General features: G+C 34.2%; 2 protein-coding genes across 2 annotated transcripts in view; one reads left to right on the top strand and one right to left on the bottom strand.

Moving 5' to 3' along the window:
• Window positions 1-2230: 2230 nt before the first annotated feature.
• LOC21405130 (methyl-CpG-binding domain-containing protein 11) lies at window positions 2231-5964 on the top strand. Its single transcript, XM_024161273.1, has 3 exons — window positions 2231-2440; window positions 4667-4817; window positions 4909-5964. Exons 1-3 carry the CDS (start codon window positions 2363-2365, stop codon window positions 5649-5651), a joined length of 972 nt encoding a protein of 323 aa, XP_024017041.1. The 5' UTR covers window positions 2231-2362; the 3' UTR covers window positions 5652-5964.
• Window positions 5965-6815: 851 nt separating this feature from the next.
• LOC21405131 (putative phosphatidylglycerol/phosphatidylinositol transfer protein DDB_G0282179) overlaps window positions 6816-12702 on the bottom strand; it is a 10117-nt gene continuing 4230 nt past the window's right edge. The window contains exons 3-4 of the mRNA XM_024161268.1: window positions 8433-8593; window positions 6816-7277 (exon numbers count right to left, since the gene is read on the bottom strand). Of these exons, the coding sequence (XP_024017036.1) occupies window positions 7170-7277; window positions 8433-8593 (269 nt within the window). The 3' untranslated portion in view covers window positions 6816-7169. The remainder of the gene's footprint in view (window positions 7278-8432; window positions 8594-12702) is intronic.

Genomic DNA, 12702 nt, shown 5'->3' on the forward strand with positions numbered 1-12702 from the left:
TATTATTATTATTATTATTACTATTATTATTATTATTATTATGCTTAAACACCTTTTCCCTATCTTAATATCATCTTCTCTATACTTAACTTCCTCTCAAAAGCCCTTGCAAAACTCTAACCGATATTTCTTCAAAACAATTCTTAAAGCTTTGAAAGTGAAACACAAAGAACCTTAGAAATTAATAATTCCAAGTTCAATTGTCCTTTTTATTTTCTCTTTCGTATATAATATTATCTTATTATTTATTTGTCGTTGTTTAGATTTATTTATTTATTTATTTATTTTTGCATCTTTAGTTATGAAAGATTACTAATAAAATATATGCGAAACAAAATCAACAAGAATAGATAGATCCCAGCACAACAAGAAAGACAGCAAACAGTAAATTAATAAATATGAGGGGTACAAAATTGTGATAATTACAAATTAACTAAAAGAAAACTCTTTTTGCAAAGGGTACAATGATCATATTTGTTTTATTATATACTTAAAAAAATGTTCCAAGGATAAAATTGAAACTTAAACATTACATTTGCAGGATGAGGATGTAGTTTGCAATAATACATTGGTTGTTTAAAAAACTCAAACATGAGAGTATACTATTCCTTCATGAAGACGCGTCTCCGAGAACTCCAAAGAACAACACATGATTCGTTCTCTTTCATCGTTTTAAAATTTTGAAAATGCTAAATTCTGATTCTCATTGACCTCTTTTTTAGTTTGTTTCAATTGTTTTTTTATTCTTGTGAGGGGATTGTTTTAATTAATTTGTTAATTAAATTGTCATAGCACAATATCATTTGTAATTTTTACAAAGAAAAAAGATCATTTACAATAGGGAGAATAAAGTAAATAGAATATTTACACTAAATAATTGAAGTAATTAATATATTTTTAAACTATTTAAAATGAAAAGTAGTAAATTAAAAATTTAGGTGGTAAAAAATATTTTACTGGTCATAAATTAAAAATTTACATAAAAAAAATCTTTTTACTTCCATTAACTTCAAATATTTTTAAATTTACCGTCTACTTAATTTAGTTTCTTGAAAATCGTATTTACTACAATTTTTGTTTACGGGAGTATACGGCTTTAAGTCTATTATTTTGCCCACCCTCATCTCTCCTAAATTATAGTAATTGGATCCTATCATGTCAAAAAAAAAAATATATATATATATATATATTTTTGTCATAGTTTTTTACATACCTATTATTTACATAATTTTAAATAATTAGGTATTATTATGATTTTTTTCTTTATTAATTAAATTATAATTGTTTATTTTTAGTGAAATAACATAAATAATAGAGATAAAGGACATGTTCTTTTGGAGTGTAACTTGAGTGTAGTTTTTGAGTTAAATTTGAGTTATAACTTGAGTTGAAGTTGTAACTTGAATAAAGTTGAGTGAAGTTGAATAATAAAGTTAAAACTTAAAAGAACATGAACTTGAATAAAGTTGGAACTCGAATTTTTTTTTTTTGAGTTTTTTAGACAAGAGAACAACCCCAAAATCATTTTAGTACTCTCTGTTATACTATTAAAAATGTTCCTTTACTTTTAAATAAATGTTTTTTAGTATCCCAAAATTGATTTTTAGGCCATACAATGCCCAAACTGCCTTTTTTATTAATTATGAATTATATAGAAGCTAATGACTTTAAAAATATTTTCTAAAAATATTTTAAAATGTTTTAAAGTATTTTTAATTTTTTTTTTAAAATTATTGGTTTACTGTTAATTAGTAAGAGTAGTAAAATTGACATTTTATATCTTAAAAATTAATATCAGAATACTAAAAGAATATTTCTCTAAATGTGTAAATGTACCGTCTTAATACTACTATTAAAAAAACATAGTGTCAACGAGATATTTTACTATAAAATAATTTTATCTCTAAATAATATGTTTTATCGGTTTAAGTGGTATTTCTAGTTTTTTTCAACCCAAAAAAAAGAGAGAGAGAGTTACTCAGGTAGAATTTTTCAAAAATATCCCGTGTTTACCAAACCAATAATGGATTTTATATGCATTAAAAATCTAATAGAAGATTCTCATATAATAACCAAAAGCACGTGCAGGCGGATTCCAACACCTTATCCAAAACGGTTTTTAAAGTTAATTCCCGGACTCAATCCCAACGTTCAAATCCAGTTAACATCTGTCACGTGGTGTCCGCCAGTAGAGTCCGTCCACGCATCCTTTCATTTCCCGAGAATACCCGCAGTATATAGAAGACGCATAAATCTCCCAATTTCTCTCTAATTTTCGCGTGCAATTGTCCTCTTTCGTGCTTTTGTAATTTTCCTGGAGAGAGAGAGAGCGGGAATTCGAAGACTGAAGAGCTCGAAAAAAATGGCGTCATCGGCGGAGAACAGAGACGACGGCAAAGCTCCGGCCGAGCTCTCAGCTCCTGAGGGCTGGAAGAAGACGGTTCGCTTTCTCTTACTCCCACTCTTTGATTTCCCGTTTTCGATTAATTAGCCTTAATTGCTTTTCCTTTTTCCTTGTTCGTTAATTTATAGTGTTAAATTTTAGTTTTTTATGCTTTCTTTAGTCGCTGTTCGCGGATTTTGTGGAATTTGTTAGGTTCTTGATGTAATGAATTCGTTCTGTTTTTGAAGTTTTTGTTATGAATTACGCGGTGTGATTGATGATTTATGTATTTGCACTCGGATTAGGAGGTGGATTATTACTTTTGTGTTAAGATTTAATTCGAATTAATTGTTCTCGAAATAGGCTTTTTATGATTCGCTATTGCCATTGAGTTAAGGTCCCGTTTATTTCGCAGTTTAGAATTTAAGTTTTGTTACAGTAAAAAATTCTCAGAAACAGTCACATTTAATTTTGTTTTTACTACAGTAAAAAGCACTCACATAAAGTCACATCTTTAACTCAAATTAAAAACTCGAATAAACAAACTAAACGGGCCCTAAATTAATGTACTTTCTTTTATTTATTATGAATCTTACATAGTAATTACGATTGTCCTATTGATCGTTTCTTTTTCCTCTTGTAATGACGTAATGTTAATATTCTATACGTAAACGTAGTAGCACGGCGAGTGTGATTTATTTTAAAATTACGGTGGAAGAAATTATGATTTATTGCGTCAATAGGTAATTAGTCTCAAAACTTTATTGTTTATGTTTCATTTTTGGTGGTTTTGAATATATATTGGCTTAAGAAATGTACCATTATTCCTTTTATCTGTTTCGTTTAATTGGTAATTCATAAATACTGCAAGTCAACTTGCATAATTGTTGACCTTTTGCAACTTGTTCGAAGGCTTCTAATTTTCTGTATTCTGCAATGTAGTACACAGACTTCCTAACTTCATCAATACCAATATTTATTTGTAGGAACTAGGAAACATAAGAATACATTTAACCTCAATCTATTTTGCCCTCATGGCTTCTTTATTTGTTTTTAGGGACTTTGACCCATATATATGATTTGCCATGCAACTTGAAAGAGGGAATTATCTTTCTTTCTTTTTTATTTATTTATTTATTTTAATTTTCACTTTCTTGTTCTACGTATTGAGAAAAACATTTGTGTTCTCATTTTCTGTTCTTTAGTGCCATTTCTTTCTGTCTTCTTAGTACACTCTTTGTTTAGTTTCGTCGTCGATATTATTTGTAAGATAATTATTCTATGTTAAAAAAAAAAAAAAAACAATTCCAGCTTGGTGCAAGGTTTTTCTTTGACGCATGACCCGAAATGTTGATAATAATCCATTTTGGTGCTCTTTGTTCAAAATTAATTAATTAATTAAAAAAAAAAACAACGACGACATAAAGATGGTGAGCACTAACTGGATCTTTTCTAAGGCCAGAACACCTGTCATAAAGGCTTCATATTTTGTTGGTTGACCAATTAGAGTTATTGTAATGCAACATTTGTAGTTAGAGGTTGCAACAACAAAAATTCTAAATTTCATAATGATAATGCAAATCCAATACTGGATTATCTGTTAGGAGCACAGATTTCAGGTGAATAAAAAATTAGGGAACTGTCAATGGCAAAAACAATAAGAAGAAAAAAAGGACTCGTGCTTATGCATAATGCATCAACTGGTTCATGATATCTGATTGTGGCTTCATTGTGTCTGGTCAGCTAATTCTTTTGGTTTCTTGCTTTTGCTAATGTAAACTTGACTTGGACCTAATGCTTATTGACTTTTGACTGAATGAAGTTATTTCCTTCTTACTTTCCAACTGAAAAAGTGGGAGTTCACAGTAAATATTGCGGTGCCATTTGCAGGCAGTTTCTTTAAATTTGCTCGGATATTGTAACTTGCATGTTGTATGCACTCCACTTCTCCTTGCGTCCTGGCAAATTTCTTCAAGTAGCACAATAGTGTTTGCATTTGTAAAATATTTCTTTCTATGCGAGTATCTGATATATTATGACAGAATTCCTAGAGTGAAGTGAAATGATGGCTAATGTAGTAAATGCTCTCTGAAAGAATGAAAAATAAGGAAAAAGAAAGAAGAGGGAGATTATAGTGAAAGGTTGTTGAAACAGAAATGAAAGCTCACTTATACCTGACGGATTTCGTATGTTTCATTGTTAATTGTTATTTTAGCAATAAAATGTTGTGTTATTTCTTAGTAGTTGTTCGACTTTGTAATTTTTGTTTTTCTTGTGCTTCAGATCTTGCCGAAAAAGAGTGGCACACCCAAGAGAAATGCGATAGTATTTATTTCTCCTACAGGGGAGGAGTTCAAGAGCAAGAGACAGCTGGATCTGTATCTCAAATCTCATCCTGGAGGCCCCTCGAGTTCTGAATTTGATTGGAGCACAGGCTTGTCTCTTTTCTACTCTTATGTGTGTGTACTCTTTTGAAATGAGAAAAGGTCTTTATCAAGTGAAAAATGTTGTAACCTCTGCAACAGGTGAAACTCCAAGGCGTTCTAGAAGACTGAGTGACAAATCAAAAGCAACGGAGTCACCAGAAAGTGAGTCTCCCAGGAAAAGGCAAAATAAATCAAGCTCGGGAAAAGTTGAAGATGATGCTGATGGTGAGGATGAGGCTGTTAAAGAAAAAGATGATGTCAAGGAAGAAAACAAGGCTAGTGGGGACGTGGAAATGAAAGACGAAGATGCAAAGGATGTTAGCAAAGGAGAGGGGTCTTTTGAAGATGCTGTTACTGCAGTGTCCGATGACAAGAACACTGAAACAGATCCAAAATCTGAGGGAAAAGATGTTAAAGGAGATGAGATAGCTGAGGATCAAATAATTGATAATAAGACTACTGATGGAAAGGATGAACAGGTTGCTAATAACTTAACAGCGGAATCGGTGGCTAATAAGGAGGAAATTGAACAGCAAAAAGAAGCTGGAGCTCCATTGGAACTGGAATATGAGAGAGCTGATGAGAAAGCAATTTCAAATTCAGAGGAAAAGATTGAGAGTGTCTCACTGCCGACACAAGATCTAGATGACGGCAAGGAAGGCGCTGAAAAGCAGCCTGCGGAGACAGAAGCACGAGAACCAGTGCATAATGAGAAAGCATCTCTTGAAAAAGATGGCAACCTCAAAGAATCCCAAGATGGGTCAAGACCGACGACTGCTTATTCGATCCATCACGAAGAGAAGACGCCTCATGAGCCAAAGGCATCTCAAGTTAGCTGTTGAAACTCATGTTATTATTAGTTAGGATATCTTACTGACAATAGCATGATGCTCTGGTTAAATTAGACTTAGGATCTCTTCTCAGATTCGGATGTTAGCAGAATGCCATATGGACCGCTTGAGTTGCATTATCGCTATTTCTCATCTTTTGGACATTTACTATGTTTTACACACAACTTGTGAAGAGAGATCCAATTCTTTAAGCCTATGATTTGGTTATTTTGTTTAATACTTGGTACTTGATATATTTCATTGTAACAACTTATGCTACTCCTGATCTTGCGGACTATTATGAAGTATTAATCCTTTGATTTTATTTAGGGTTATTAATCATTTTATAACCTGCATTTTTGCTTTTATAGAAATAGTATACAATACATTTTGAAGTGTTTATTGTACTAAACATTTTGAAATGATATACTTTTATATCATAAAATTTTATTTAATACACAAATTTTCACGGCATTAGTTTCATCACTTTTGTCTTAAAACTTGTCATTTAAGATGCTCTCTCCAGTTTTAGTAGGGGTAGAGTTGGCATTAGCTTCACGACCTTTGTCATTTAAGACGGAGCTGTGGTGCAAAAAGAGTAATATTGTGAATTGAAGATTTTTTTTGTTTTTACCATTTAAAAACATTTTGGTGCAATCCTATCCTCATCCCATCGTAACAAACCTATAAAACAGAAAGAACCTGATTATCCCGTTCATTTTACCGATTCGAGTTTAAAATTTGAGATTCGAGTTTTGCTACAGTAAAAAACTTTTAAAAACAATCACATTTAACTTTTTTATTACAGTAAAAAGCTCTCACATAAAGACATCTCAATTCGAATTAAAAACTCGAATCAGCGAACTAAACGGACTCAATTATACTCGAATGATGGAATCAATTTCACTCAAACAACCCATGAGTCTTGACACCCTACAATCCATTAGGCAAACAGAACTCTAATCAAGGCTACCGAGTAACAAACCTAATTGTTGTTGCGCCAACTCATTGATGCTAGGTACGCGTCCTGCAGTAAGAGGAGTTTTATGAACCCTGCAGGCCTGGTGAGGGAGGGCCCCATTTTGTAGAAGAAACCCTGCAAAGCCTTGGGGTTATCCTGCAGTTGTATGGTGAATTTGGGATTGTTTGAAACGGTTAAACAATGAATAAGAATTAGTCTACAGAATAATTGCTCCATAGGAGTCTATCTTGAAATCACTATTTCTAGTTTACAAAGTACAAACTACTAATGCTGCACCGGTGTGCAATCTGCAAAGCACAGTACGGCATCAATACAAACCAAAGGCAACAAACATGACAGAAAAAACTGGCGAAGAAACAAAAAAGCAACAAGTACCATTCAGATATCCTTTTGGCTCGCTTGTCATGAGCCTATATCTATTTATTTATTAACATCTCAACTTGTTTAACAGTTGGCCACATGATGCACCACTAAACACTAGAAACCAATTCTCCTCACCAAGTGGCACGCTACTTGGAAACAGTACGTGGAGTTTGGTTCTTAGGCACTTAATTATCAGAGACCGAAGTTCCAAAGTGGATTTTGAAATCGAATTTGATGCAAGACAACAATCGATCTTTGTCATCCACCATTGTCATTTTAAGTGTGTATGAACCCTACAGATAAAAGCAAATGGTCGAGTTATTTTTATATACCAGAGCAAACTGCATTATAGAAGAAAGATATGCATCAACTGAAACTGTCACATTGTGATGCTGATAAAAGGACTAAAGGAGGAAATACGCTATTATATCCTTGTTCTATTAGCATTTAGCAATGCATGCAAATCCGCTTAAAAACTAGATTTGATTCTAAATTTTAAGTATCCCAATAAGACAATAGAATTTTTAGTTCAATTCGCATCCAGTTTTCTTCAGGTTCAGCTGTGAAAATCGAAATTGAAAATAAAACACGACCCTATCAATAAAGCAAAGCTGTCTATACGTTACATAGCTAAATGCAACACAACCCTAGTATAAAGTGATTGAATGAGGTGTAATTAAGGGCGAGTTATTTTATACCTTTGGTTTTTTTTTATTTTTATTTTTACTTTTTTTTTTTTTTTGGCAACATATTCTCCTCCAACTTCTCAAAATTGAAAGGATTCAAAAATGGTGGGCCACAGATTTTTGACTTCTTTTCTTCCCAATTTCCTCTCTACCAAACTACTCAATATACTCCTTTTCACTCTAAAATTCCTCCAATAATTCCATTCCTTTCACTTTTCTACTCTACTAATCATAGCACAATTTGTAAAACCCAAGTGATTCACATAATTTGGACAGAAAGGCATGTAATACAAACCATTGGCATAAATTCAATACATTAAGAGTTTGAAGATGGACTATTCAAGCATAAACAAGAAAAAATAGCTCAAAAAGATTAGTAGCTAAGTTAAATTATCGCTAGGAAAGAAGAAATATGCAGCCAAAATATTTAAAATGGCAGGATAGTGAAAGGCATCGAAATTCATAAGTTGTAGCTACAAAATGATCAACCACTACTAAATAAAACCTTAAAGTATCTAAATGTTTCTACTTGCAAACAAGTAGTACTTGTATAGGAAGTTTCAATATGAAAGTAAATACAACTATACAATAGACGTGATTAAATGATGCGAAAATCGACGAAAGGATTTAGTATGAAGCACATTAAGTATTAGTCTTGTATAGTGGAACTTACAGGTGGAGTGAATCCAGGTAAAGTTTGGGTGTGGGAAAGCTGGAGAGTATGAAGCACATTAAGTATTAGTCTTGTATAGTGGAACTTACAGGTGGAGTGAATCCAGGTAAAGTTTGGGTGTGGGAAAGCACAAAGTCTCCAGCTTTAATAGGACAGGAAATCTCCTCACTAAGCTTGCGTGTTTCTGTATGAACGTGCACCCCAAAAAAATAAACCTCAATTAAAACTTTTCCACCAGAGATGGTTTGACCTGCGCGAAAGAAACAAGGTAGTTTGTTAACGAAATTCCTGCAGGCATGTCCAGGAATGCTAGCATAACAAGTGACTCTGACATAAATTGGATATTGTATAGAAAATTTAACAACGATTTTAGAGTCTTAAATCCTCTTGGAACCTGATTATTTACTTACACATTTGAAGCATGCCCGAGTCACAACTCTCCTTCAGTAGACAAGTCTATATGTAAAACCTATAATGCAGTAACATAAGGCTCACAATACCGTAGAAACGAATTTGAATGTTCTACTCTTTGGCATTGCTTTATAAAATGACCACTTATTTGGAAATACACACTTGGGCTTGGTAACAATGGTGACAAACATCAGCCATGGGCTTTAAGAGCTTGTTTGGTAGGAGAGAGAATGGAAGGAGGGATATGTTGAGAAGAGAACTGCAAGGATTTTGGGACATATGGCTGCTTGGTATGAGGGATGGATTGGATAAGGGATTTTAATCCTTAAAAGAACCCAATTCTAATCTCTCTTAATATGTGTCGATTATGATAGATTTTATCTTCTATTTTATTAGGGATAATTATTAGGAGTTTTATCTTTTAATAAGAGATTTGAATTAATATTCAAATCTTATAGCTTATCTTATTAGTTTATCTTACCTTTTAGAAGGGATAATTAGTTTCCTAGTTTATGGCTTATCAGTAGCTTTCCTTACTTCCTATATATATTCACGTACTCTTTAATAAAATAAGCAATATTGATTATTCTTCTCAAAATTGTTATAGTATCATAGCCACGGCTCAAAACCTAAACCTCCCTATGGATTACACAAAATAGCGATGACTGGAAGGAATACCTCCTCTAGCGGTGACTCATCCTCTACCACCGAAAGGACCCAATTGGAATCCACAGTATCAGCCAGCAAAGTAGAGTACCTATCTTCAAACTTTTCTCTCCAATTGACTGTCCATAAGCTGAATGGCAATAATTATTTGGAGTGGGCTCAGTCCATTAAACTGGCCATTGACGGCAGAGGAAAACTCGGCTATTTAACCGGCGATGTGAAGCAACCAACGGCAGGGGATCCGAACCTGAAAACATGGAGGTCAGAGAACTCCTTGACGATTGCGTGGCTCATCAATTCCATGGAACCAGCCATTAGAAAGCCACATCTATTCCTGCCCACAGCTATAGATGCCTGGGAAGCAGTCCGTGACATGTATTCGGGTGTGGAAAATTCATCCCAAATTTTTGAATTGAAAACGAAGCTTTGGAAGTCCAAACAAGGAGACCGCGACGTTACATCTTATTATAATGAGATTGTACCACTTTGGCAGGAATTGGATCTTTGCTATGAAGATGGATGGGACTGGCCAACTGACAGTGTTCGCCATAAGAAAAGAGAGGAGAATGATCGAGCATATGTGTTTTTGCAGGTCTTAACGAGGAATTAGATGGAATACGAGGCCGAATCCTAGGAAGGAAACCACTGCCTTCCATCAGGGAAGTTTTCATTGAAGTAAGAAGAGAGGAAACCAAGCGCAAAGTAATGCTGAAGACTTTTGAACCTAAAAATAGTCCTGAGGTTGAGAGTTCGGCTTTAGTGTCAAAAGGAAGTGACTCAGATGGAGAAAAGAAGAAGAAGTGTTAGTTTACCAATCCATCCCAAAAGCTTAAGCTTTTGGGATGGATTGGTAAACTAACATGGTATCAGAGCGGGATGTCCTGAGTTCAAACCCCTGTAATTGCACTATTTATCCTCATTTATCATCATGTGTTGGGTCTTTAATATATCCGGAGCTTAAATATTCACGTGTTGGGCTTCTCAATTAATTTACCCACACGATTGCCCATTATCTAGCCCACACGTGAGGGGGAGTGTTAAAGTATAAAACTATTATTGGCCCACCTCCTAACAGCTTAAGCTTTTGGGATGAATTGGTAAACTAACAAGAAGCCCTGGTGTGACCACTACAAAAAACCATAGCATACCAAAGAGACTTGCTGGAAACTCCATGGGAAACCACCTCAGAGTCAAAAGAGGAGAAACGGAGGAGAAAATAGAGCCTTACAAACCGTCAATAAAGACTCTCAAGGGCAGCAAATCACCTCAGAGGCATCTCCCTTCACCAAGGAACAACTAAACCACATGTACAAGCTATTTCAATCTCCACAATTCTCAGTAAACTCTTCATGCTCTTTGGCCCAAAAGGGTAACTATCTTACCATAGCCTTTTCTTGTGAAAAATTTAATCCATCTCATTCATGGATTATTGACTCAGGTGAAACCGATCATATGACCGGCTCTTCAAAATTATTTTCATCGTATAACCCTTGAGCAGGGCAATAAGAAAATTAAAATTGCAGATGGGTCATTGTCAGTAATAGCTGGAACAGGGTCAATTGTTATCTCTCCTCTTACCTTCCAAAATGTTCTTCATGTTCCTAATCTCTCATGCAACTTATTATCCATTAGTAAAATAACCAGTGACCTTAAGTGCCAAGTTAACTTTTTTCAATCTTATTATGAGTTTCAGGAACTAACCACGGGGAGGATGATTGGCAGTGCTAGAGAAATTGGATGACTTTATTTCTTTGAAAATGGACCAAGTTCAAAAAGGCCAGTACAAAGTACATGTTATGGAACTGTCTCTATTACTAGTGATGAAGAAATAATGTTATGGCACTATAGACTAGGCCATCCGAATTTTTATTATTTAAAAAGATTATTTCCAGTTTTGTTTAGAAATAAAAATCCATCTTTGTTTCAATGTGAAGTATGTGAATTGGCTAAGCATCATCGTTCTACTTTTCCCTTACAACCCTATCAACCCTTAAAACCTTTTGTGCTCGTCCATAGTGATGTTTGGGGACCTTCTAGGATTTTAACACCCTCGGGAAAAAGGTGGTTTGTCACGTTCATAGATGATCACACTAGAGTAAGCTGGGTATATTTGTTGAGAGATAAGTCTGAAGTTGAAAATGTGTTTAAAAATTTTTACTCCATGGTTTTAACTCAATTTCAAACAAAGATTCAAATTTTACGAACGGATAATGGGAAAGAATATTTCAATAAAATTTTAGGATCTTTTTTCTTGGAAAAAGGTATTGTTCATCAGAGTTCTTGTAATGATACTCCTCAACAGAATGGTGTAGCTGAACGAAAAAACCAACACCTTTTAGAAGTTGCAAGGGCCTTACTATTTAAAAGTAATGTCCCTAAGTATCTTTGGGGAGAAGCCATTTTGACAGCCACTTATTTAATAAATCGGATGCCTTCTAGGGTTCTACGTTTTCAAACACCATTAAATATTTTCGAAACTAATTACCCTACATCCAAACTTACCTCTACACTTCCTATGAAAATCTTTGGATGTATTGTTTTTACACATAATCATGAGCATAATCGAGGGAAACTTGATCCTAGGGCTAGAAAATGTGTCTTTGTGGGATATGCCCCGACTCAAAAAGGATATAAATGCTATGATCTTATTTCCAAAAAAATGTTTATCACCACGGATGTAACATTTTTTGAAAATAAATCTAGGGGAGAAAAAGGGAAGATGAGGATGATGAAACTCTTGATGTTTTTCAAATAAACCCGGATTCAAACTTGAATTTAGAAACCACTGTTACAAAATCTGGTACAAATCCGGATGAGGAAAATCAGACTTTAGAATCCGAATTTGTACCAGAATTTTCTGACCAAGACTAGGTTGTACATGAAACAAGGGCTGAAAATATTTCGGACTGGACATCCCTAGTGCCATCACCCAAATTAAATCTCACTAGTGAAAAGAATGGGACCAAAACAGGTACCAACATACTAACCTATTCAAGGAGAAAATCTTCAAAGGAAAAAGGTCATATCTCTTTACACAACCATGAATCCGAACCAAGGGAGGAACCTAAACAGTCCGAAATTCTAGGTAACAATCAAACTGAGTTCGTCCTAAAAGTTCAATCTAATCCTGAGTCTTGTAATGATCTTGATGTCCTTATTGCTGCCCGGAAGGGCATTCGTTCCTACACTAGGCACCCCATGTCTAACTATATTTCCTATGAAAAGTTGTCTCCTAATTTCTTAGCCTTTACTTCACAACTTTCTTATGTGGAAATTCCAAAA

The sequence above is a fragment of the Morus notabilis genome, unplaced genomic scaffold (assembly GCF_000414095.1).
Source record: "Morus notabilis unplaced genomic scaffold, ASM41409v2 Scaffold825, whole genome shotgun sequence".
Classification (NCBI taxonomy): domain Eukaryota; kingdom Viridiplantae; phylum Streptophyta; class Magnoliopsida; order Rosales; family Moraceae; genus Morus; species Morus notabilis.

Bases quoted from the DNA above. Each gene is read 5' to 3' on its own strand.
- LOC21405130 (XM_024161273.1), top strand. From the start codon at position 2,363: ATGGCGTCATCGGCGGAGAACAGAGACGACGGCAAAGCTCCGGCCGAG. The intron at 2,441-4,666 runs GTTCGCTTTCTC...CTTGTGCTTCAG, and splicing joins CTGAGGGCTGGAAGAAGACG to ATCTTGCCGAAAAAGAGTGG. The intron at 4,818-4,908 runs GCTTGTCTCTTT...CCTCTGCAACAG, and splicing joins TGAATTTGATTGGAGCACAG to GTGAAACTCCAAGGCGTTCT.